Genomic DNA, 26,497 nt, shown 5'->3' with positions numbered 1-26,497 from the left:
ACTCTACTCACTTTATGAGTACAGAGGATACACCTGCCTTAGGGTGCTTTTCCCACCCTCAAACCCTCTATATTCCTATAAAGCCATCAATGATCTCAGTGCAGTGCTAAAGTTCTGGACTAACCTTCATGTCAAGTATCTTCTGGAATGTGTCAGTGCTGCAGTCAGCGAGGAGCTTGATGTAGTTGTCCACAAACACAACCAGGGGCTCGTGTGGAGCCATCACCACCTGCCAAGGTAAGAAAAAAGAGATAAGACAAATAATATGAGTTAAAGCCAGTGCTCAGTCAAGCTTGGGCACAGGAGTGACTGGCTTCTAAACTAGAAGGCTTAAGGAATGAGAAAGAGGCTGTATGTGCTGCTAGGAAGAGGTAAAGGTGAGTGAAGAGAAGCAGAGTAAGGAGCAGGGAGGAGGAAGGGTCTCTTTTGACACAGCAGTGGTGCTCAGACCCAAGGGGCTGTGCATCAGGTTTCAAAGAGCAGCAGGATGTTGTCTGTGGCCTGTGGGCTGGCAGGCACTGCTGTGTTGTCAAAGCTCAAGATTTTATCTTGCTGCATGGGGAAGACAAGCTGAGGAGTCACTTGGGGAACAAAGGCAGTGCTGGTGGTGGTGGTGACACTCGAAGTCCCCAGAGATCAGGCAGCCTGGACGTGGTCCAGACCCTCACTTGGTGTGTCCCTCTCCCTCCCTCCAGCCTGGAGGCAGCACAGACAGTGTGTCATGGGGGAATATGACAACACTCTGTGGTGTCCCTCTGTCCCCAGGACAGTGTGGGCTCTCTGCTCTGCAGTTCTCCTGCTGCTGATAGGAGATGGGTGAGTGGTGACATATACAGCCACTCTGTCCCTTGGCTGCAGCTCTTGTACTCTCCTCTGGAGACTGGGATGCAGCATGTGAACCCCCTGCTGATGTCTGCCCTGGAGCAATGGTCAAACTCAGGAAAAACCCCCCAAAATAGCCCCAAAGCTTGAAAGATGATTCCTCATTGGTGTGCTTTTCTTACAATAGCAGCAAGCTTTATCTTTTGATAATGCTGGGTAGAACCCCCATCTTTCTGTGGAAGACTGTGTATGTACATTCATGCACACACACAGGGCAGAAACAGCACAGGGCCAGACTCTTCCCTGTCTCCAAAAACATTTCCATATGTTTCCATTGACCCAGCTCACCCCACACTGTATTCTGTCACTGAGACATTTCTTTCTTTCCCTGTACTTCAGACCAATGAAACATCATAGCCATGTATACACTTATAAATCCTTAATTTACAGCCCTTGTAAAAATCTTCTGCCAAGATGAAAAGCTGGAACTTCAGACAGTGTAGCCAGAGGAGAAGGGAAACAGCTCTGCAGGACGTGCACGCCCTGACGCCCTCCTCCCTGCTTGCATCTGCTCTTTGTGGGGCTCAACTCAATGAATTTGTTCCTGCCATCCATGGGCTCAATGATTCTCCTCCTGAATTACCTGCACCAGTAGAAGCCTGGGCATATAACTGCATGGTGGTATTGCTGCATGCAACAGTGGCATCACTTTGGAACCATCTTGGTACTAGGCACACCAAGGAGTGCATCGGCCTGTGGTTCTGATGGGGTGAAACTGCTCTTGGGGAAAAGAAACTTGGAAACAGCAGGGAGAGTCTGAGCACTGATATAAAGAGACAAATCACCAGGCAAACAGAATGGCTTGAGAGCATTTCCTTCTCTCCCACACCCAAGAGATGGGTGCTGACACCAGCCCCAAATGCTGTGTGTGGATTACAGAGGCTCAGGTTGATCTGGTCAGTCACTACAACTAACCAACCTGCCCCACATGACCCTTCAGCCCCATCCCCACTGATCCCATGGGGCTGTGTAGAGCACTGAGTGTCATAAGCCTATTGCTGTTTGATTTCTAGCTCCACTGACACAGAGCCCTCACTTGGGGCCAGAAGTGCTTTGTGCAGCAGCAGCAGCAGCAGGGCCAGCACGGGATGTCTGACACAGCAGCCACTGCTGCTGCACAGCCTGGGGACCAGCAGCACTCCACAGCCTGCACTGCCTGCCCCAGGCACTCCTTGTCCTGCTTTCATCCCCATCACAATGGAGCAATGTGATGTTCAGGGCACACAAATTAACTCCATTACTTTTCTGATTCACATAGAAGCTCCAAGGAAAGAGTTGTTTCTTCATACAACGGGCACCAATCTTCCCTGCTCCTGTCAGCACAACTAGGGTATTTTTCTTCAGGTCATTTGTAAGAAAATTTAGACTTGTTTTAATGTGTTTACTAACATCTCAGTCACCTTACTCCAAAAGCATGAACTGGAGAACTAATTTCTGAATTTGGAATGCAAACTGAGCTGTGACATTACTTGGGCATGGGAGCAAAGCCACACTGAGCAGGAGGCAAGCACGGACAGCTCGGGCTACTCACCCCCCTTTGCCTTGGCTGCGGTTTACAGGAGCTCTGGCTGCCACCTGCCTGTCCTGCCTGACCCCAGGGCCCACTAATTCCCTCTCACAGGAATGTCTTCATGAGCAGGGGACAACTGTACAGCTCCCATGGCTTCTCCCAGGATCAAACCTAACTCCTTCCTCCAGCATCAAGGGAGAAGGGGAGATTGCTTTGCTTGTTTCTTTTGATGAAGACAACACACTGCTTTTGGGTCATTTTCCAGGCACCAGGTCTGGAAAATGAAAAAGGGCTCTGGTGAATACAGTAACCCAGACATGTTTGCACTGGCTGTTACACTAGACAGTAAACAGGTGACTCAAGCACAGCTTGGCTCCCCTGCGTGACGGAGTCTGCACAAAGGCCTGGAGTAACCTGAACTCCAGGGTTTGCCCCGCGGCAGGCGCTCACGGATGCTAGCTCTGATTTTCACAAGCTCCTGAGGGAACCTGGTGCCCCAACTCTCCCAGTAAGCAGAACGTGAGCCCTCGGTTACCTTGAAAAAGGAGGGTGAAAACTCAGATGTGATATGGAAAGCGAGTGGGGGCAAACCCAAGGGGAATGAGGCAGCTCTGCAGAACAGCTGGCAGAGCACCCGGACGAGCTCACGTACGTTCATGTGCGATTGCAGATTGCTGTGTTCAAAGGAAGGGCCCCCTGGAATTTGCTCACTCTGATTCCCAGTCCAGCAGTCTGGCTGGCAGGTTCTCAAAAGTCTTGAGTTACCTTCAGGATCATTTCAGCCCGAGTCATGCCTTTCACCACTATCTTGGTGTAGCTGGCAGGAGCCTTCCTCACCACTTGGGACCCGATGGAGGGCAGATCCAGGAGAACCATCTTCAGGGAGTGAGTGTCCAGCAGCAGCTGCAATAGTTAATCACACCCTGTTATTCAGGTCCCTTTTACCAAGATCCATTAGCTGCTATAATGCAACATCCGTAGAAGTTTAGCACTTCCCACATTGGGAAAAGTCCTGGTAACTGGAGTGCAGGAACAGGAGGGACTGACTCACGTAATGACACTTCAAGGAGACACGATCACCCATGGCTATGTATCAGCACCGTGGTTGATTTTAACACAGCACTGCTCTGCTGACTGGAAATGATTTATGGCAGCCCAACATCTGGCACATCAGGCACGGATTTCCAGTCCTTCCCCTCGACAGGATAAAGTGAAACAGTTTTGATTACCTGTAGCTGTATCATGATTTAGATACTGAGGTCAAATGAACTAACACCATGCTTCCTCCTGCACCCAGCCACCCACAGCGCCAGCTTTTCTGCATTTACTCAACCACTTGCTTGTTTTTTTTCCCCTCTAAGAACTGTGACACGATACAGTTACACTGAGAACTGCTCAGTATCCTGTGCTCACTGATACACCAACACTCACAGCCTGGATGTTGTTTATTACTAGTCCAGTGGATAAATAAGCAGCAGCCACAAAATTGAGCCCAGACAGAGCAGCACTGTCTGATGACAAAATGCTGTGAGTTAGGGCTTCTTAGAGCAAAATTACCCCAAATACTGCACTCCTCTGATTGCATGAGGTATGTTGGAAGAGCTGAGATAAGACCAGTGAAGGACAGAAACCTGAAATCAAACTAGAGGAAGAGCAGTGAGCCTGAAAGCTCTATGCTGTTGGCACACCCAGTGCATCCTGAAAAAGAGCCCTTAGGAGCTAGGGAAAACTTGTTCTGAGAGACACACAACATTATGGGCAGTGCAGAGCCCCTGGCAGTCACCACAACAATGTGAACATTTATGGCATGACCTTAGCACATATGGGAATTCAGTTGGAATACAAAGGACTGAGCAAAGGAGGAGGAACAGCAGGTCAGGCCAGTTCAAATCTGGACCCTGTTATCTGCAGCAGCGTGTCCTTGCTGTGTGCTGCCTGTTTCATGGTTTGCACGAGAAGGATTGATGCCATCAATCTCATCCTGGGAAGCCAGGAAACCACAGCACAAACGAGCAGAGCTCTGTGTACCCTGGGCTGCTGGAGCCCTCTGTCAGCTTGGGCTGTCAGAGCTGGATTCCTGTGTGTCAATGAGGGATCCCATAGATGGAAGATATTTCCATGGTTGGGGAATTCACATCTTTCCCACAAGAACTCTCTCATGTCTAATAGGAGTTCTGCACACTCTGCAGCCTTTCCCACAGGCACAGCTTTGGCAGGCTGTGTCCTCTCACCCCATCTCCCCCTGTAACCCATTCCAGGTCCCTGGCATTGCTAACTCACTGCCAAACTTGCTGAGACAGTTAATTATTAAGTCAGAAAGACAAACACAGAAAGCCAAACCCACAGGTCTCATTCCTCCACTGAACACCTCTGTAAATACCACCCTAGTATCCAGGTTTCAACCATGATTATTAGCAAACAGCAGGAAAAGCTGTGTGTTGGACCAGGAAGGCCAGGAAAGCATATCCCCCAGCAATATTTGCACCAGGGCAAAGAAACTGGTATGGAAAGATGCTGGTGGGTGACCAGGGAGGTTCAAAAGATGCTAAGGCAATTGGGGTCCCACATGCTGCAGAGACAGAGCTCAGCTGCTGAGACCTCTTTACACCTAACCCCAGGAAGGGATGTCCCACTTCTAATGAGATATATTCACAGGCAATCAGGCTAATGAAAACCTTCCTAGTCTGCATTAATGAAGCAAATTTGTCCTGTTATTCTGCTACAGGAATATGAAAACCTTTTAACATTAGACCCAAGCCCACTGCTGGTTAATCACTTTAGAAGCTTATTTAAAAAAAGACTGCCTTTAATCACTCTCAGGTTATTGCTCATCACACAAGACGATCAGGCACTGGGCTTCACTCATTTGCTTTCCATTAAGACAGAGGAAGGTTTTGATGTAAAGCTCCTGTTTCATTTTGCAGACACACACTGCTCAGAACCATCTTTGATGCCTAAAACCCAAGCAGCTTTGAAGGCACCGATTTGAAGTTCACGATGGTCCCATTAGGGATAATTCTGCTGCTTTTTTTTTTTGCTTTTTGGGTTTTTTTTTATTAGCCCACAGGGAAGCAGCTGGATGTGCAGGAGGCAGCTGAAAGTCTGCTTCTTCCAAACCTCAGCCTTGCAGAGTAGTGGGGTCCCAGCCCACAGATGAAGGGGCCCTGCCTCAATTTCTTAGCTAAAACACAACAGCCAATGCAACTACTTTTTCTTACCTGTTCTGCTCCCACCATGCTGATAGGTTTGCACTTGAAGAGATGGTTAATGAACTTGGGAATGAAGGAGCTGCAGAGGAGAGATACAAAATGACACAATTACATGTGATTATCTGAAGTCACACAGTCTTCTGTGCTCACAAAGTACACAGAACCAAACCAGGATGGTTTTCCACAAAGCTGCTCCAAGTGCCTGGTTCCCAAGCTGACTCCAGACATGTTAAATCTGCTCGATTAAAATACCCCAAACCCTAGGTACAATTCTTTTGCTTTTATCCCTACTAATCTCAAAGTTAACTGAAAAGTTGCACACATATTCTGTGTAAATAAATTGCTATAAATGATATAAGAAGTATTACAGTACAAGGTCAAGAACAAGCAAACAAACTGTTGTGCATAAGATAAGCAGCAACACGCCAGGATTAGTGTTGTTGGTCATGAGTGGAAGGATCTTGATTGTATCCAGAACCTACATTTTACTGCATACAAGTAATTCCATAACATGCATATTACACACTGAACTTGAGGTCCAGCCAAGGCTGGAGGTCTGCTGGGCCATGGACACTCACACAGAGGCACTCTTCCAGAAAGCTCCTGGCCAACACAATCAAGACAAGAAAAAGTTTTGTGAAAATGAAAACACCATTACCATAGTTTACTGACATGGACTTCAGACTCAGAAAAATGACTATGGTGAATATAACCAATCAGAGGGAGATTAACAAGGATGGAAGCCAAATATTCACCACCTAGGACATGGCACTCCAAAGCACTAGCTTTGGTTTGAGGTTCTTGCCTCTTGGTTTTAGGCTTTGACGTAATTTTCTTCTTGAGTGGCAAAGCAGACACTTCCTTCCAGCAGAAACACTGGCTGAACACCTGCAGGACAAGCTCCTGCCCACCTCCTATACCAAGGAGCAGCAACAGGAAAGCTCAGAAACTGAGCAAGAGGAGAGGGACGAGCGTGAGTGACAAACTCTGTCAGGACCACAACACTCAGACTCATCTTCCCTTTGCTGCCTTGTTTTTATGTACTCTTCTCCTTTCACGTGTTCTTCTTTGGCTGAAAGCCTACAGGGCTCACATTTCCAGGACCTTGTCCATGACCTGGTGGCAGGTCTTAGATTTTAATGTCTCTGTCCTGAGTTTGTACCAGTCAGTCTGTTTTCTGTCCTTTTGAATGAGGTGCTGTTTGTGGCTATGATCTAAATTCAGTGTGGCTTCCCCCTTGCATCTGTTAAGCTATTTGTTTCCTTCCCACAAAGCAAGGAGCATGGACAGCACCCTTGTTTGTCCTGCCACCTGTTTTCCAAGCCAAGGCATTTATTTTTTTGTCCTTTCTCATGGAATAATGACAAAAGTGTAACTCGGGCACGGAGCATGCCAAGCTTAAACTGAAAGAAATGATTTAAAGAAGAACCTTCCAAGAGAAGGTTCCTTCCCTTCCCCTTCCCTCAGACACAGTCACTACCTCTCTCAGTGTATCATCTTTTCCTGGACAGGTGTCAAAGAGAACAATTTCAGACTACTGTTGAGAACCAGCTACTGGGCTGCCCCAAATAGCTTTGAATTTGGCCACAAGAGAAACAACTTTGGCAATAAAATACAGAGAGGAAGAGGAAAACAAGCCCTGCCTCTTGCATGAAAGCATTATAGTGGAGATTTTTTCTATCTGTTTCAAAAGTCCATTTTTCAGGTGTATAACTAATTCCAAGAGGGCAATTAGAGAGTGCTGAGCACAGCTGGAGCTTAGGTGATCCCAGAAAATTAATCGGCAGCAGCTCTGGCTTCAGCAGGTCGCTAGCAGCGGAACAGCACAAGAAATTAATTCTACCTTTGATCCTGTAGATAGGTCCAACTCTCCCTCCCTCTGCAAGGTCACATGTGGAGCTAATGCTCATGTGTATGAAAAACAGGGTGAGCTTTTCCTTCTGCAGGGTGGCAGACCAGCAGCCAAAGGATCCTCTCCCCTCTTTTTTTTTTTTTCATCTTCTTCTCTACACAAGCACACAATCTCCCATAGACAGCATTCTGCCTTGCATGGAACAATTCCCAGGCCCCTTTGGATGGCCACCCACCATCAGTGCAGAGGGGAAAAGTGACCTTCCATCCCCACATGCCTGTTATTTCACGCTAACTTATTGGAAACAGCTTCCCAACTCCAGCAGGACAGACAAGACAAACCATAAGAGCCAAGGGCTGCACTGAAATTTTTCTTCCCCCCCCCCTTTTTTTTTTTGACTAGCAGAGCCCATCAAGAGTAGTTGCACTTAACAGAAAAATGCACTTGAGCCTCTTGCCTAGGCTGGACTCGATGCTTGGCGCTCTCCATGCACAGCAAGGCAATCCTGATGTGGATCCTACGTGCGTGCTCAGTGGGAATGCTCTGCACGAGGCTTTGTGCTCTGAATGTCTTTACTCCCTGCACATTCACAGCTAGATTGGATGCCAGAATTCATTTACAGCTTCAGCTATAAAACTGAACCCAGCAAACCCTCCATAGAAGCAGACTAGTCCCCAGTGTAACAATAAAGCAGTGCAAGACAGATGAGGAACCTAAAGCACAGAAACCACAGCATCTGAGAGGCTCCGATCCAACGGGAGCAGCTCTGCCAAAGCCTGCCTTTCCCTAATCCCCTGCACTGATGATGCATCAAACACAATGCTTTGCTGAGTGAGGCAGACAGACATGCAACCACAGTCTGTCTGTCTGTCCAGCAGGAAGAGTTGCTACAGGACATCATTCAAAGCATTCTGGTGTCGCTGAGTCACTGCAGCTGAGGAGGGGTTTGCTTTACACCACCCTCTGAGGTGGTGATCAGCCCTTGCCCAGGGTGAGCTCAGCTCTGAAACCTCCAGGAACCTCCTCATCGTGACCTTCTTCCACCAAACTCCTCTCAGTGTTTAGGCCAGAGCTCCTGGAAGGACATTGCTGCAGCATCCACCACATTTGGCTGTTGGTAGTGGAGGAGCAGCTTCTCTGGTGACAGGGAGAGCTGTTTGTTTTCCCTGTCTCTCGGTTCTAATCTCTTCCTCATTGAGGTCAGGTCACAGACTTCCCAAACACATCCCAGCCATGGCTTCACCACTGTGGTTTTTGATTTCAAAGGATAAGGTGCAGTGAGAGCAGAACCCCCACCCTGCCTGCGAGTGCCTCCTGGAGCTCTGCTCACCATTTCAAGGCGCTGTGGGTTGCCTATCGGTCAAAACAAAGCAAAAATGACAAATTAGGTTAGAGGATTGATGCAATTTCTGATGGCCATTTTTCTTCTCACAGACTTGGCTCAGATCCCACCGTTTTAAATTTAGTGACTTTAGCTGCCTTCTCCCCTGTGGTCCTGTAACTCAACACTTGTGCTCTATACAATCCATTAGAGCTGGAAGTGGCAGCTCACAGAGACACAGGCATTAACATATGGAGCAGCACAATGCCTGTTAAAAGGCTTTTCAGCATCGTGGGGCACACAAAAGGCCAGGTATTTATAGTGGGCAGCCCAGCATATTCCATAAGAATTCAGAGCTTCAAAAAAATACAGCTATCTGTAGGCATCACAACATCTTAAGGAGATTGGTGCACTCTCACCACTTGGCTAGTTCTCCTTAACACCAAGTCATACAGATCCAGTAAAACTCAATCTTCAGGAGCCCAATTTTCACTTCTACACTTGATTCATGGCACGGTGAGTTCAGGACTGTGTCTTAATTTTCAAGTGCTGCAGATCAGAGCTGCAGTTGTCTTAAGGTTGAGAAGTGAAGCAATGGATTCTGTGCTCTCCCAGCTGGGCTGAAGGCACTCAGCTTGGATGGGAACTGCTCTCCAAGCTGAGAGCTGGGTGCTTCATCTTGGTATGTGCCTAGCAATAAAGTTAAAAGGGAGGCAACTAAGCTGAGGTATTAAGAGTGTGCTGTGAACAGCTGAGTAAATGGGGGTTGTGTTTATCACCGTGTGATGTAAAATTCGAGCGTAACCACACAGAGAGCTTTCATGCAATAAATTTTCACTGAGACAGCGTTTCAAACAGTGATTATGGGCAATGTCACAATATGATTTATCAGTTACTGCTCCTTAATGCAAAGCAATGAGTACCCCGAGAGAGAAAGGGGGATGAAACTCTTGGGCCAGTCTCCCTGCTGTGAAAGCTGATGGTTCTCAGGAGAGCTGCTGCATCCCTCCCTGCTGAAGCTCCAGCCTCAAACCCACACAGTAACTGCCAGGCCACACAGCTTATTTCAGGGGGATTACCTTATTGCAGATGAATGAAACGTTAAGGTATTTTTGAGGGACACATGATACGCATGCACTGCTCACACGTCTACCAGCACAGTCACATGCAACACCAAAAGCAGCAGCTCCAACTGGCAGAGTCCTCCCGAGGGTTTTTCTTGGGGCATTGCCATGTCAAGCTCAGCTGGCCACAGGCAAGCAGGGAAGAGCACAAAGTATCTTCCTAAAAGACTGAATTTTGGTTTCACACACAGAGCTGAAAGTTTAGATGTCTAAGAGATGCTGGAGAGCTGCAGCTTCAACCCTGAATCCAGAGGCAAAGCCATTTCTGTCTCATCTGCTAGATCTTTCCTGCTGCTCAACATTAAGTGACTTGCCAGGAAGACACTTGTAACACCTCCCAAAATATGAGTATTTCCTCTCCTTACTCAACTATTTTTGCAGATGAAAGCAGCTTTTAGACTGTGAAGGTAGAACATAGTCACACATGTCTTTCTTACAGTGCTAGAGCTACTAGAAATGCTCTTTTCAGGCAAGTGATGCACCAAATTTCTCAGTACCTGGAAGCAGCACAGTCTCTTATCACTGGAAGAAAAGTTCCCACAGCAAAAGTCATGTCTACAGGCAAAGTCTTTTAAAGATGTCCAACCCAAAACCTTCTGTACTTGGCAAACAGAAGACAGTGATCATCACACTATTTTATGGGTTGGTTTAGGCATATAAGGAAGAACCAACAATGCAAATATCTGAGGAAATTTGCCTCAGCAGTAAACTTGAGACCAGAAATTGAAGTCTCTTTGAATCCTGCCAGCAGCTGCTGGTGTTTGCTGCCCTACCCCACCTCCCTCTGGCCTCTCCTTGGATCTTCACCCAGACACTGACAACTATGGATGCTGCAAGCTAGAAAGGAACTGGATCATCATACACAGACAAAACAGTGGGAACCAGAGAATTTGATAAACTGTGCCATGTTGGCAACTTACTTTGCAAATTTGATGCAGAACTGAGTGAAATACTTCCTGGTGGAGGCCAGGTTGTCACGGATGATGGGGACGTTCTGTTTAATGTGGAGAATCACTGAGGTGACATAAGGACTCTGGTCACCAACATGTTCCACATTCTGCCACTGCATCTGCACATAGGGGGAAAAAACAACCAAAATGACTGTTTAATTCATTAAGATTCAAGCAATAGTGAGGAAAACTCTACAAACTTCCTGCCAGAAGATCTCTAAGGAATCATTAAGAGACTGCTCAGCAATTTGCCACCAAGGTCAAGTTCTTCGTCACTGAACTTGATTGGGAAAAACCCTTTCACAAGACACAAAAAAACCCCAGAACAGCCCTTTTTGCATCAGAGCAGAGAGAGACTGTGACCAACAACCTACACAAATGGGCACCACTAGGCTGAAAAAAAGCTTTTGGAGCACACCAGGCTGCTTTAATATTTCAGTGTTTCCAGTTTGCTGGGATGAAGTGCCCATATAAATCCTGATTACAGGCATTTGAGAAAATATCTGCAAGCTTGCAAAGTCTGGATTCCTGTATGGCAGCCAAGACTTTAATACTGGTGAGACTGATGACAGATAGATGGAAGAGGTAGAAATAGTCTTAAAGTCCAAAGCACTCCACACCAGCGTAGCTCACTGAAAACACTGCTGGTGTACAACTCAGGGTGCCAATTTCAGTTCCTTCAAATACATGTGAAAAATACAGAACAAGAAGAGCTACTCAACCTCCCATTTTGTTTTCATTTACTGTCAGCAGAAATGCAACAGAACAGCCCCTGTGAGCCAGATGTGTGGCTCCCTCCACTTTCTCTGAGCCTTGTCTGCAGTACACAGGGAGAGCACAGAGTAAGTCACGTGGAAAAACCAAAACAAGAGGTAACTGGGTATGGCCTGGCCAAGCATCATGTATCAGAGTCTCACTGAGGAACATGAGCTTCCAGATTAGCACTCTTAGCTCTGTTACTGTTCAGAGAATACACAATCTGCAATGTGCTCCCAATAACTCTGTGGAGAGCTGTTCCTCATGCTGGAGAGGAGACAGGAGGAAAACGTGGGAAATCAGGAGAGGAAACTGGGCACATGTGGAAGATAAGCTTTTTCTTTCAAGGGGCTGTTTGTCCTCAACCTTGTTTTCTCAAATTCTGGATTCAGCTTGCAATATTTTTTTATTCCTGGTTTGGATTTAATTTAATTTGGGCTACTTTGCCCCCTGCAATGCATCTGACTCAATTCCATCCAAACAACATGTAGCACAAGTGACTTAACAGGCAAGAGAAGCCAAATTCTTCGCAAACCCACAGTGTCTGAGTCTACACATGTCCTACCAAAGCTGTCTGTGTTTAAACCAAACAAACCAACCCCCAACCTGCTGATCTCACACCAGATAGGTAGCTAGAAGGGATATGTCTCTCATCACCTGATCCACAGGTTTTCACAGAATCACAGAATATCCTGAGCTGGAAAGAACCCACAAGGATCATCAAGTCCAACTCCTGGCCCTGCACAGGACAACCCCAGAAATCTCGATCATGTGCCTGAGAGTGTTGTCCAAATGCTTCTTGAGCTCTGGCAGGCTTGGTGCCTACTTCCTTGGGGAGCTCTTCCAGTGCCCAGCCACCCTCTGGGTGAAGAACCTTTTCCTAAAATCCAACCTAAACCTCTCCTGACATAACTTCATGCTGTTCCTTCAGGTCCTGTCACTGGTCACCAGACACAACTCCTTTTCTACTCCTCTACTATGGTTCTAGCCATATCCAAAGCAAATACTTTGTGCCTTTCTCCCTGATGGACTCAGACATTCCCAGCATTGGCTCTCCTTGACAGACAGCAATCCTCAACCAACACATCATCCCCATCGAGTGGGAACGGCCAGAAAGTGGGAAGGGACTGCTGAGTTGAATTATTGCACCAACAATAAAACAGTAGCTTTTTCAGTCTGTTGGCCTTCATTCCAAAAGCAATACTGTACAACCAAACCTTTAAAGCATGAACAGTAAAAATAGCCCTTTGTGTGTGTGTGTGTGTGTGTGTGTGTGCAATGTGTTTCATTTCAACCAAAAAAAAAAAACCCACCCAGTAGCTGCAGTGAAAGAAATAGCACACATACTGAAAAGTCATCACAAGAAATATGAGCCCAACTCTGCTGGTACAGCTTTGCTCCTGTCCTTTTAAATTTATTCCTCTTTTTCCCCTCAACCTATGTTTTTCTTGGGATATCCCCATAGTTGACATATACAAGCTGAAAAGGAGTCCAAAGAAAAAAAAAAACCCACCCAGTAGCTGCAGTGAAAGAAATAGCACACATACTGAAAAGTCATCACAAGAAATATGAGCCCAACTCTGCTGGTACAGCTTTGCTCCTGTCCTTTTAAATTTATTCCTCTTTTTCCCCTCAACCTATGTTTTTCTTGGGATATCCCCATAGTTGACATATACAAGCTGAAAAGGAGTCCAAAGAATAGGAGTGTTGAGGCCTTGAGTCTGACAACCAAAAGGAGAAGCTGAAAGGCACCTAAACACTGCAAGGACAATGTCTGTGAGAGCAAGACCTGGTTGAAAGACCTGGTGCTACCTTCAAGAGCTGATTCTCACAACAAAATCACTGATCTGACAGTTTTAGGGCTCTTACTTCAAAAAGGGAGGAGAAAAGAGAAACCCTGAGCACAGCTGGGATGGTTTGGCACTCAACAAGAGCTGTGCTACCTCCTGGACATGACAACAACAGTGCTCCTGGGTCTGTGCAACTGTGGGTCCCCAGTCCTGGTGTCCCCAAAGAGCTGGGGATGGGGTGGTAGAGCCAACACAAGAACCATCAGGTGCCTCCTCCAGTCCCTGTGTCCTTGAAAAGCTGGGAATGGAGTGGCAGGGTCAACCTAGGAACTACCAAGTGCCTCCTCCAGTCCCTGTGTCCCCAAAGAGCTGAGAATAGGGTGGTAGGGCCAACCCAAGAACCACCAGGTGCCTCCTCCATGCCCAGCACTGACATGGGTCTCCAGCAAAGTGGCTGCTTCGGGTTTAACGGAGCATGAACGAGTCTCCAATTCTCCCCATTCCCAGCAGCATTTTTCTGCCAGCTTATCGTAACAGGCTCCAGACTGGGCATGGGGAGCATCCATAACTGCTGGGCCAGCACCTTCTCCCTTGACCTCACGTTGCTCCTGCAGGAAGAGGTGGAAGTGGAGAGGAAAACCGGTGGGAGTCACCAGCAGCCGATATTGTTGCCCTGGAGCAGACCCTGTGTTTCTGACACTGCTCAGGGTTTGCACTGTCACATGCTTTATTTGAGGGCTAAAACACTCTCCTGAGGACTTTTAATTAGCAGCTGGCAGCTCTGATTGCTCTGCTCTGGGGGTTTTCCATGTGTGTGTTGGAGAGATGATTAAAGCTCCGTGTTTAAGCGCTCGCTGTTGTCCACTCGGTTGTAAGGACACAGGGAATTGCAGCTGTGCCAAAAGGTTTTAGCAAAACATAAAAAGCCAGCAAGTGATCGACATGAGTCACTAACATGTCCCCCAGCCCCACTTACAAGCAGAGTTTTATGCAGAAAACTATGCTTAATTCAGCGAGTAAATCAAGCCTTATCCAGTGCAATCCATAAATTTAATTGGGGCAGAAATATCCCGTGCAGATTAGCAGTTCCCTCATCCCAGCAATTAAAAATGAAGCACACCAGGCAATGGAAGTGCCTGTTATGGATCAGTACAACACACTCACAGTTCTTTTTTTTATCCCAAGTAGCAGAACAATACTTTAGGGCAAATACTTCTCCCACCTCCCCATCCTACAGCCATGGTTAATCCCTCCATACCTGCTGTAAAGTTTGAGTCAAGATTATCACCTGCAAATTTTATAATACAGAGCCTTCTCATCATTTACCATTTCTTCCAGAACACACAAAGGTAAAAAAAAGAAAATCAGGGAAACTGAGCACCATTCCCAGCTGAAAGCAATATTCCCAATGCCATTTTCTGTGCTAAATCTCTCTAAGTGGCTTGCAGCCAAAGTGGATTGAGAGGTTTAAGCATTTCATAATTTACCTCTATAGTTCCTGAACATTTTTGCAAGGAAGAAAAAAAAAACTCCAAAGCCAGACTCCAACAAAGGACTGGGAATGTTCAATCCTGGAGGACACCACAGTGAAGTCAATGAAAAGAAGCTAAACAAAGGAAAAGCCCTAATGGAGTTTGGGTTTGGAGGCAGCAGAATTGGAATGGATCAACCACACAGTCTTTATTCCTTTCATATAGGCTGAAATTTTACATTTCCAAATACTAATTCTGTGTTTAAATAATGATATGCATTTCTTATTCAAGTGTCAGAGTAATAACCCAGCCCTGAAGGAAAGGGAGGAGGAAGGTGAAGGAAAAAAAACACACCTCTTGCACCAAATCCAGGTCTCATAAAAATCACATAAAAGCAACTCTGTCTGATGTAAATAGTGGAGTGTGTGCACAAGTGACAAGTATTTATTTAGCTAATTTCATAACACTTAACTTGTTTATATATCATCAGTCCCATCACATGGGTTGCATTTTACCAGTGTTCCAAAGACAAAAATAAATGGCCTACCAGCTGCTGCTTTCTCAAGGTTGTGGTTTACTTGGGTATAAACAGGCAGAGCTAAGTGATTCAAATATTACTACGCTGGGTAGGTTGAGGAGATCTGAGGAACTGACACAGCACACAGGCAACACCTGAAGTGCTGAGCCCTTCCTAATGGTGTTATTTTACTGGGCAAAAAAATCCTCTTTCCATTTGGAACCTGTACAGGCTCTATTACCAGCTGCATTCCACTTCAAATATTAGCTGGGGGTGGCAGGGCTAGTTACAGCTGGAACACATCATAAGGCAGAAAGCTATTAAAATTCATGGCAGTGAGAGAGTGTGTTGATCCTAGAAAAATGGAGCTCTATGTTTAATATTTCTAATTAAAAAAAAAAAAAAGAGAGAAAAAAAAAAGTAGTTCAATCCACTTTTGTTGTCTTCACCTCTGTCTAAGGCAGTCTGGGTTTTCACAATACTTTGGCAAGAAAACACAGCTCTGCATATCAAACATATAAAAGCCAGCAGCATAACTGCAACAAAATCCTTAAGCTCCAACCATAGGGGCCTCTCCAGGAATGGCTCCATATGTCCTTGAGAGGATCACAGAAGCAATAAGGTTCAATCTCAATTCCATATCACCTTTTGAGTCCCTCCACTGAACAGCCACAAACAAGCAGGCTAGGAAAACTCCTTGCCAAAGAAGACAAAGGGGAGAGCAAATGCGAAGGTGTACTTGAAATTTCATGCTAACAAAAAGTTTTTCCCAATTTTAAATGTTCTCACTGGCAATAGTAGTGGAAAGAGAAAGCTTTATGTATTTACTGAATGAATTTCATTGTCTGTGTGTTCTAATGTGCTGCAAAAAGCTGAAAGGTCTGAACTGAATGGTAGGAGAGTTTGGAGTGAGGGATGTATTTATAAACACAGCAATTACTGCTTTAATAAGTAAGGGAAAAAATCAATATATGGCTAAGTCTCAAGGCAGTGTAAAAGGATATATCAATAGTGAAATCACACAAGAACTCTACACAAATCTTAAGGATCTTCCCAAAAATCCACCCCCTACCTTGCTCATAGCAGTCAGGGCAGGGTCACAGGCTGCATCCAGGTCCTGCACTAACAGCTGGATGCTGTTGGAGATCACACTGCAAAAAAAAATAAAAACCAAGCACGAGTTTTAGAATCCTACTGAGCAACAGAGTGCCAGAACTGGAGCATCTGAGTGTGAAGGGAGGGAAATCATCTACTGGCTGACAGTAGCACTGTGCTGTGAGTGCACATGGCCACAGCATGTACTGAAAGGAGGCTGGAAAGTCCTGTGTGCTGCTCATCAGGGAGCTCCACACTGAGCTGCAGCAGAGGGAGGATGTTTTTCCAGTGTTCTGACACACAGAAGGGGCTGCAGGTCAAAGGCAGCAGACGAGGAAGAGGAGAAACCACCGAGTACCAAGCCTAGATTTGGATTCAGCTTCAAACTAATCCAGTTTATCACCTCTCCACTCCCAGTCAATACCCTACTGCTCACAGAAACTTGTGAAGAAGATTTAAGAAATCACATCTGTATGAGTTCTGTGTCTCTCATGTGTGAAGATGAAGGCAGATGTCTTATTTACACTACGTCTAGGATTGCCGCCATCCATTGTTTGAGTTTCTGAGACATAGACCAGACTAAAGGACACATTAGTCAAACACATTTCCCTCATTTCCCTCCCTCCCTCTTTCTTTTTTTTTTAACAGCATGATATTGCTTCGAGACATATTTAATGCCACCATGTTATGATGTGCACAGAGGTGCAACTGATCCTAAAACAACAGCCAAGAAATGCTGTCTGCAGCAGCTCAGACCACCCTCAGGGGCACAGAACCAGCACTCACACTGCACTCAGCTTCTGCTAGAAGCTGTAACTGACTGTGTTTCACTAAGTAAGGACCGTTTTTAAAAACTTTAAATCTGCCACAGATGCGTGTTTACAACCTCGGGATTATATCTGTAAGAACTGGGTTTTACTTTGGCTCTTTCTCACGATGGTAGCACAGATGAGAATCACAGGTTTGTGAGAAATCTGACCAGTGTTTCCTCAAACTATCTTTCTTCTTCTGGATTCTACTCTGGGGTTCACTGTTCAGGTGTTTTTAAGTGTCCACCTCCTCACCAAGACCTCCTCACCCACTCTTAATTCTGATCTGGGTCTTGTTCTTCACCTCAACCCACAGAGGTTGTCTGTTCCTTTTCCTACTGCTCCAGCACATAATGTCTAGAATGGGAGACATAGCAAGACTTCCTTCAAAGCAATGAAGTTGTTTGTAAAGGCAAACTCATCCAAAATTAGTTGGAAAAATTAGTATGGGAGATGAAGTGACTACTGGCTTCAAGTTACATGGTCTGAAACTTGCATTGGGATAAAAAAAGCCTGTGACTGTTTCTGCTGGTGCCTCTGCTTCTGCTGGGATTGACTCCCTTGGGGGATTCCACCAGCTCAGGCAATGCCAAGGGAGCCAGACTGAAATAACCATCCCATGGGCACAGCTGACTCCTGCAGGACACCTCCTGCCACTGACTCAGAGGGAAGAGTCATGGTTCAGCACCAAAGCAAACTCAACACTCTGAGTGGATGGAAAGTGACAACACCACTAGTGTCCATGCTGGAAGCTGGGTCACCAAGAGCAGGCTCTCACCTAAAAAGTTTGCAAACAGAGAGAGAAACCCATTTGTCTGCATTTCCAAATAAATACCTGCTATGGAGAGGTGCAGCAGGAACCATGGGCAGGGCAGGGGGTGCAGTGATGGATTTCTGGATTTCCATGACAATAATTTTTCTTCTGTTGAGCTTCAAGAAGAGCTCATCATTTTCCCCACACTTTCTAAAGAAACTGTTTTGCCACCCCAGAGGCAAATCCCTCCTTTATACACATTTGGGCTGGTTTGGCATTCACCTTTGTGTGAAGGAAGAAACACTGTCAGGGTGCATAAACAGCATTTTATCACTTACTTTATGACTGTGCCTAACAAGACATCAAATCCCAGAAGAAACAACCTGTTTGATGTTGAGTGAGTGAATGCCAGCAAGGTTTATAGCTATGACTTACACTGACAGAAGGCTGGACAAAGTGCTCCACTGGAACAGAATGAAAGTCAATTAAAAAGCCTTTGTTACAAGATATATCAGCCCTGTCAGCTTAACTTTAAAGCTGTCCAAACCAGCAAACGTGAGCTATACATTAAACAACTTCCAAAACACATCACATTGGCTGCCTGTGGCCAACCACCTCATGAGGCAGTCACTGTGCTCCAGGCTGCTGGTTCCTGCTGGCAAAATTCACCCTCTACTTGTCCATATCAAGAAAATCCCATCACATGGCACATTTTATTTCTGCTTGCTTTGGCTTAGTGGGCACAGCAACCTCAATTTTTGGTCAGGGATTCACTCTTCAAAAGGTCTGAGAAGTATCTGAAGGGAAGGGAGTCTCTGCAGCCTGGAATAGAGCCTGAAACCATGTGAAAGAGCTGGATGGAGATTCAGTGGGATCCTGTCCACTGCAGCAGGAAAGGAGGAATCACAGGAAGGAAGTCTTCTGACAAAAATATCTTACTGTGCTATCTGGGGTGAAATCTTAATTTTAGGAAGAAGGAGAGCTGGTCATAAGGATTATTTTCCTAGTTTTGCCAGGACTTGCTTTTGTCTGATAGGAGGCAAACCAACCATTTTTTTGTCTCAATTTTCTTCTCTCTCAAAAAACCCCCAAAACTCAATCTGTCTGTCAGTGGTGGAGAGGGAAGGATGTTAGAGAGGAATATTTTTAGCAGCATTACATGAAAAGTTATTTTAATGAATTATAATCTTCTCTCAATTATAATCCCCAAATATAAGATTGGATCAGTCTTTTATGTCATCTGAAATGGGGTTTGATCATACTGACAAGGCTGCTGATTAACAGGGGGAAGTTAAAGCAGGAAGGAATGTACTGAAATAGCTTCCTTTCTTGAAATGTAACAGCCACCTCACAGAGCTGCCAAGATGCAAATGATGTTTCAAATGGAAACTCACTATTTCCTTTCCCTTTTCCAGAGCTCTTCTTCCTTTGGCTTGGATGAGGGGGAACAACTAAAGATTGTACTACTGCTGCTCTTAGATCAGCCCAAGAATGACCCATTCCTTCACCAGGGAAATGCCTGTGCTGTGTCTCTGGGTGGATCCTATGACATTGGGATCTTGGGATTGCATTACTCCAGCACCATCTGGCTGACAAACAGGGATGTTTGATATATTGTGGGAGGATGCATCTGCTGAACATACATGCTGAAAGTGTCCATCTCTCCTGTCAGGTTGATTCTCTCCACTAGACTTGTATCCACTTTTTCTTTGAGTTTGTCTTCCAACTGTTAGGAAAAAAAGCAAGCAACAGAAAGATCAGATTTCTTACTTGAAATGACCATTCTCAACCATTATGTCTTGGAAAACTCAGCTTAAAACCTAATCTGTACCCAAAACTCATGCAGTGACCCTGGAAATCTTTCCTTCTTGGCCTCCTAGACCTGTTGATCTGCCAGGATGGGCTATGGTGGTACTGTGTCCTCAAAGAATTAAACCTCCAAGGTCAAATATGTAACTCTAGTATGACATGTTACTGCACTAGCTTAACACTGTGGCATCTGTCCTGCTAATAAAGATGTTTTTCAACACTCTCTCTGTGCCCAAACTGCAGAGGAGGAAGACTGCCAGATCTAGTGGTAGAGAGGCCTCGATACAGCCAAACATCACAGCTCATCTCCTGACCTGTGGCATTTTGGAAGCACCTGAACATAACAAGCACCGTGGCTGCAAATCATCCCAGCATTAATACCTCATCTCTTCACTCCACCACGCTCCAATATTTCACTTAAGTGTTTTCCCAAACCTATTTTGAATTACTGCTGTCCTTGCTTTTAGAAAAGGGAGATCACGAACCGAGAATCTTTTTTTTTCTGTTTCGTTTTAAATTTGCTCCTCGATCCAAAACAAATTATGTAACAGGGATAAAAGGATTGAACCCAAAAACTGCTGCTGCAAAGCAGAATTTCAAGCAAATCACTCTTCTCAGGTAGAAACAGCAAAATCAATACTTTTCTTTCTTTGAAATATAGATTTAATAACACAGAGCTCAATAACCAGTGCGGAGCAGATATGGGCAAGGAAATTTTAGCATTTTTGACTCTGGGTACCCCCTCAGAGGTGTGGCAGAGCAAAACTCACCTGCTGGGTGGTGGCCAAGCAGTACTCTGCAGTACTTAGGATGCTGCAAATGAGGCAAAGTTCTTCTAAAGTAAACTTTGCCACTTCAGAGCCTTCCTTTTCTTTCAGCAAACTAGTGATGGTGAGCCCACCACTGCTGGTGGTCGTCCTGGAGAAGAAAACAGACAAAACCTGTGAGGTTTTTGGGTGTACAGACACACACACAGTGCAAAATTACTGCAGGATTTCAATGCCATGAAAAGCCCTGATGACCACAAAGCAACACAGGTCAGTGCCATCCTACATCAAACCCACAGCTGCTGTTTTGGTGAAGGAATATCTTTTATAAAGACAAACAGAGCTTTGCACTAAGTCTTCAGGCAAAGGACAACTCACATTAGGATGCAAGTGGAACACAATCTTCCCTGTTAGCTTCACCTTCCCTGCCAGTTCTTCCAAATCTAATTAAAGATTACAGCAAAATCTCTGAACTATCAGGCAACTTGTCATATTTATCTTCACAGCACTAAACAGCTGTCCACAAGCATTTGAGACTTTTGGTAACCTGTTTTAAAAACTGATGATATCAACACAGCAAATTATAGAAGATGTGGCTTCTTTTGACTGTCTTCCAGTGATGAACGTCCATGTATCAACAAAGAGAGACTCAGAACAGTTTAGAGTCAGGAAATTCCCTACCTCTCAACTCTTTAAAATCCAAAGCCATTAAATATAAAAAAAAATAGGACAGTGATATTTATCTTGGACAGCAAAAATGGAGCACACAAAAGAATGTGGATAAAGAATGCAACTGAGGTCTGATGGAGAATGCACATTAAATTTATCTTTCCACTTGTCTGGATGGAACCCTCTCCCTTTCCATCTGTAAAAGATTTTAATAGCTTCAGAAATTCATTCTGCTGCTCTCAGGTTTACAAGGGAAACAAAAACAGCATAATAAAATTATCTGCAGTGAAGGTTGGCAGTACCTAAGGAGCTCCTTTAGCCTCTACTCTTATCCATATTGGTGTAAACTCATAATGATTTCCTTTATTTTCACTGGATTTACATCTACATACTTTACTTATGCACAGATAAAATGTACCAGGGCAGAAGGTGTTACAGGCAAGCACCTCAGCATCACACAAATAAAGCACCTTCATTTTAAATTATCTTATGTACAATGTTGAGCTAAGGCAGCCCAGAATCAGTGTGAGCTGGTTACCCAAGTAGCAATTCTGAAAGCCAGAGCTCTCTGAAGTGACTTGGGCTGGCATTTCAAAAGGAACTTCAAGAAACTGTGAATCTGGCTGCTAATCAAAGCCAAATATGAAGCTTTTCTCCAGAGGCTCTTAAAAGAAAAACAATGTGTGATTGTCCATTTGTTCTCTTGCTTTTTCTCAGTACAACCAACTGGATTTTTTGAGAGAACTGGGAAGGAAATGTAGCCCCATTGCTGCTACTTGGGGTCTTGGACAGTGAAGTAAGTGTTCACAAAGATGTATTTAGTAATTATCTTTACAAAGCATCTGCTGCTCACTGGAGTGTCTCACCAGACAGTTCTGCAGTATTTGGGAAGCAAAACTCACTTGGGCAGGTTTCCAGACAGAATTTTCCAAGCATATTCCCGAAGGTACTTCTGGAATATGGTGGTCAGGGCTATCATGGGCTCACCAGTGCTGAGCTGGGAGCACTGCACCATGCACTTCTTGTAGTACACAAAGAGGTCTGCACAGCTGGGCAGGACAGCTCCTCCTTCATCCACGTTGGGCTTGGGGGGACCCTGAGCCTTGAAGTCAGCCACAAACCTGTCGATCAGTTCGCCAAGATTCCTGATGTGGGGAACAACAGAAAGATATTTTAGTCTGTTGGGCTGAGGAGATGGAGGGAAGAGAGAGAATAATGCTTAAAAGATGACTTGTGACACCAGGTAGTTAGTTGGGCATCCCAGGCCTTTCTTATCTCCACCCTCCCAGCACAAAGCTCAGACCTGAGCGAGGAGTAATGACCTTTTGTGCTCTAAGAGTTTTAGTGGCAGCTTCAATCTGTTCTCCAGCCACATATAAAAGCTCACAAGTCTGCCAGGACTGGGTTCAGCACATTTGATGCAAGTGCATAAAGCATGTGCTCAAGTTTCATTCCTGGCACCAGGAAAAGCAACAGTCAGGCTTCCCATCTCAGCAGCCTCCGGAGCAGACCGCAGGGAATATGGATTTTAAAGGGATGTGCACAAAATGGTGTGCCATTTGCCATTTCTTGCTCCCATTTGGATACCACCTGCTTTTGCACAACTTCACACATCCTTTAAAGAAGTTTTATTTAGCATGAACACAAAGTGCACTTCCTACTTAGACTCTTTTTAAAAGCACAAAAAGCTCTCCTATTGTCTCCAGTGATTCATTAAAGCCTGGTCCTTACTCAAATATTTCGGTCTTTGGGCAACAATAAACTTTGCTCCATCATTTCACCACGACAAAAAGGCTTTTTAGCATGGCAAGGACCCAGAGCCATCAACACAGAACCAGAGAAGTCTTCTGATCTTGGGGAGTTCCTCTGGTCCTACTCCTCCACATCCGTGTCAGTGACCAAGACCAGCTCTCCCAAGACCAGAGCTCAGCCCTGTGGAGTAACCTTTGCCAGATGAACTGAATTGCAGCAATAAACCTCCTCCCCCAGACACATAAAAGGAAGTTTAGCTTTTGAGGAATATATAGGCCTTTCAGATGACAGAGTGGCACTCTGCTGACCAAAAGGAGTTGTGAAGTTCCTGTATTTTATATTCCTGTTTCCAGTATGGTCTTGGCTCCAATTTCCCTAGCTCTCCCCTTCCCATGGCACATAGATATATGTTCCCTTCCCTTCACCCCTCTCCCTGCTGAGGGTGTTATGGCTATGCTGTGCCATGATCCAGGGTACCTAAGTAGAAAGCCAAATCCTTAGGAGAATGGCTGAGACTCTTCAGCACATTCTCACTTACCTCTGCTGCTGAAAGAGGAAAAAAAACCCACCTGCCAACAATGACAACTTTTCCCCAGTTTCTGTCCCATTTCTCCTCTTGTGAAAGAGAAAACCCCTCTAATTCCAGTTTACCAAAGAATCCACACTACCACACAAGTTTCTTCTCTGAGAAACTTACAGATTGCTGTCCCAGAATGGATGTGCTCCTACCATGGGTGATCCACTGGGCTAAACTAATCTACAGCAATGTGCCTGAAACATCAGGGGGTTTAAATCACGGAATGAAGCTCTTTGGCTTTAGCCAGGCTGTTGCTAAGACAAGTAGCCCCTTTTGTTCATGCTGATTCCTTGAGCACTGCACATAGCTCTGATTCCACAGCTCCACACAGTTCCTCGGCTGTGTTACAAGCACTGTAAAAACATCAGGCTGCTCAACTGATGTGATAAATCTCGACACTGGCAGGAGCAATTGAAGGCTGAACTGAAGCATTGATTGTATTCGGCCACAGTGAAGCAGGACTGACCTCCCCCCGTGGCTGTAGGAGAGCCAAACAGATGGCTGCTGCAGGAGGGCTCACACGTGCTGCAGGCTGCAGATTCCTGCAGGTTCTCAAGGAAAGAGGATGTGGCTCACTCCTTGTCAAATCCAACAGCTGCATCTCCACCTCTGCATCTGTGCTTTGCTCCAGCTGGGCAACAAAGTGGAGCTTTCTTAGCATTCACCAGCCACTTTGGGTGTTTTTTTTTTCATTCTCTCAGTCTCAAGACACAGCCAGGAATGTCAATGGCTTTTGTTTCTTTATGCTTAGCCCACATGTTCTCCTCTTCTCCAAGGCAAAGTGAAATGTATCTGCATTTTCCTGGTCCCCCAAGGTCTTGTCAAGTGGGTTGCAGGAGAAAATGCAGCTGTTGGGAAGCACTGGGAGAGCAGTGCTGGAGCTTCATGCCTGTTTTGATCCCAACCTGGACAAACTGTCCATCAAACCAGGCTGAGCCTGCTCCTGTTTCAGCATGGGACTGGTACAAGCAAAACATCAGGATATTGGGCACTCAGGGAACTAATATATCATTAATGCACACCTCAGTTGATGTCAAATTTTCATATTAGTCTCAGTTGGCCTGAATATGATAAAAAGGCCAACAAACCTTGTTGAAGTGCTGGAGCAGGTCCAGAGAAGAGCAACGAGGCTGGGGAAGGGACTGGAGCACAAGTGCCATGAGGAGAGGCTGAGGGAGCTGGGGGTGTTCAGCCTGGAGAAGAGGAGGCTCAGGGGAGACCTCATCACCCTCTGCAACTCCCTGACAGGAGGTTGGAGTCAGGTGGGGGTTGGTCTCTGCTCCCAGGCAACCAGCAGCAGGACAAGAGGGCACAGACTCAAGCTCTGCCAGGGGAGGGTTAGCTTGGATATTAGGAAGAGATTTTTTCCAGACAGAGTGCTCAGGCATTGGAATGTGCTGCCCAGGGAGGTGGTGGATTCCCCATCCCTGGAGGTTTTCAAGCTGAGACTGGATGTGGCACTTAGTGCCATGGGCTAGGGACCACAGTAGGGGTGGACTTGCTGATCTTTGAGGCCTCTTCCAATCTGGTTGATTCTATGATTCTGTGAGTCTAAGTTTTGTGTGGTACAATGGGAGCACAGAGAGTTTGGCAGAAAAAGCTACTGGGAGATGAAACAAGAAGGCAGGAGAGCTACAGAAAATGAGTATTTTCTCTGTAGACTCTGCAGAAAAGCTCCAAGAAAATGCTCTGGTAGTGCAGATGTGGTATTTCCTAACAGTAGCATATTTATTGGGAGTGAGAACTCGCCAAATCTAACCAAGAGAAAATACAGAATGAAATCATATAAAGGGAATTTTATTCTGGTTCATAAATCTTTTCATTCCTGCATTCCTCTTCCTTTTTTCCTTTCACTCAACCTATTCAGGGTTTTTTTCTGCACCTCTGGCAAGCACAAGAGGAACTAGGCAACTCCTCAGCAGCACGAGAGAAGAACACAGTGCTCAGGAAACTGCTCTGTCCAGTGGTGAGAACAGCTGGCATCTGCTGGGCACTGAGGAAGGGCAATGGCACTGAGACACCTGGACCACTGCAGACTATTTTCCATGGACTGGGTATTTTGGAAGCCCCTCTGCTCACAAGGCTGCAAGTACACGGCACGAAGTGCCAGTTTTCCGAGCAATCTGCACTCAGACGTGCCTTTTAGCAGACTTAAGCGTAGCTCTGCATACTCTCAACCCTGCAGAGCTGACAGAGCTCTTCCTTCACTCCAGCAGAACAGCTCAGCTCACGTCTGTGTGCTCCTGCTGCTCCAACTGACTGCAGAGAAGAGCTAAAGACACATATCCCAAAGGGGCAGAAATGAAATCCTCTTTGTTGTTAAGAAATCTGATCTTTCCTCTGCAGCTAAGGGTGGAGAGCAGCATCTTTAAAGCTTTTCTCTCAGGTGTCTCCTCTTAAACCGTTACAGATTTTGGCACTGTGTTTCTTTCAATGGGTATGGAAACAATTTTTGGGGAAGAAGAAGTCCAGGCTGCTTTCTGCCACAGACTTAAGGCAACGATGAACAAAACTATCACACTACTCTCACTCTTCAGAGCCCAAACTTACAATTAATGATCTAAGCAGCTCCTCATTTTCAGGCATCAGCAACAGATTCCTCAAAAGTTCAATTGAAGGGGGAAGAAGAGAGAAAATCATGAAGGAAAGCAATTTTTGGCAGACAGGGGCAGCATGGGGAATACTGTGGCAGTTTGTCTTTGAACTCTTTGCAGCCTGTGGCTATAAAGCTAATATAAACCATCTCATGATTCTAAAGGAAAAGTGGAAAAAAAAAAGCAGCAACTGCAAGGGGCTAGGAGCACAGTGGGGTAGAATTACCAAGAAGGGGATTAAAATGGCCCCCAGTGAGAAGGGAAGAAATATTCAAACAAGTCGATGCT

The 26,497-nt window shown here is 45.5% G+C and overlaps 1 protein-coding gene across 1 annotated transcript in view; it reads right to left on the bottom strand.

Annotated features, from left to right (window-relative positions):
* The window catches only part of VPS53 (vacuolar protein sorting 53 homolog (S. cerevisiae)), a gene marked incomplete at its 5' end in the record, with an annotated part of 60,693 nt that overhangs the window by 496 nt on the left and 33,700 nt on the right, over positions 1-26,497 (bottom strand). The window contains 8 exons of the mRNA XM_009074190.1: positions 125-229; positions 3,158-3,295; positions 5,611-5,680; positions 10,819-10,967; positions 16,456-16,534; positions 19,685-19,767; positions 20,621-20,768; positions 22,189-22,431. Coding sequence (XP_009072438.1) covers positions 125-229; positions 3,158-3,295; positions 5,611-5,680; positions 10,819-10,967; positions 16,456-16,534; positions 19,685-19,767; positions 20,621-20,768; positions 22,189-22,431 — 1,015 coding nt within the window. The remainder of the gene's footprint in view (positions 1-124; positions 230-3,157; positions 3,296-5,610; positions 5,681-10,818; positions 10,968-16,455; positions 16,535-19,684; positions 19,768-20,620; positions 20,769-22,188; positions 22,432-26,497) is intronic.

The sequence above is a fragment of the Acanthisitta chloris genome, unplaced genomic scaffold, assembly GCF_000695815.1.
Source record: "Acanthisitta chloris isolate BGI_N310 unplaced genomic scaffold, ASM69581v1 scaffold29260, whole genome shotgun sequence".
NCBI classification, from domain to species: domain Eukaryota; kingdom Metazoa; phylum Chordata; class Aves; order Passeriformes; family Acanthisittidae; genus Acanthisitta; species Acanthisitta chloris.
The sequence above is the reverse complement of the archived record's forward strand: the minus strand, read 5'-3'. Positions and strand labels throughout refer to the sequence as shown.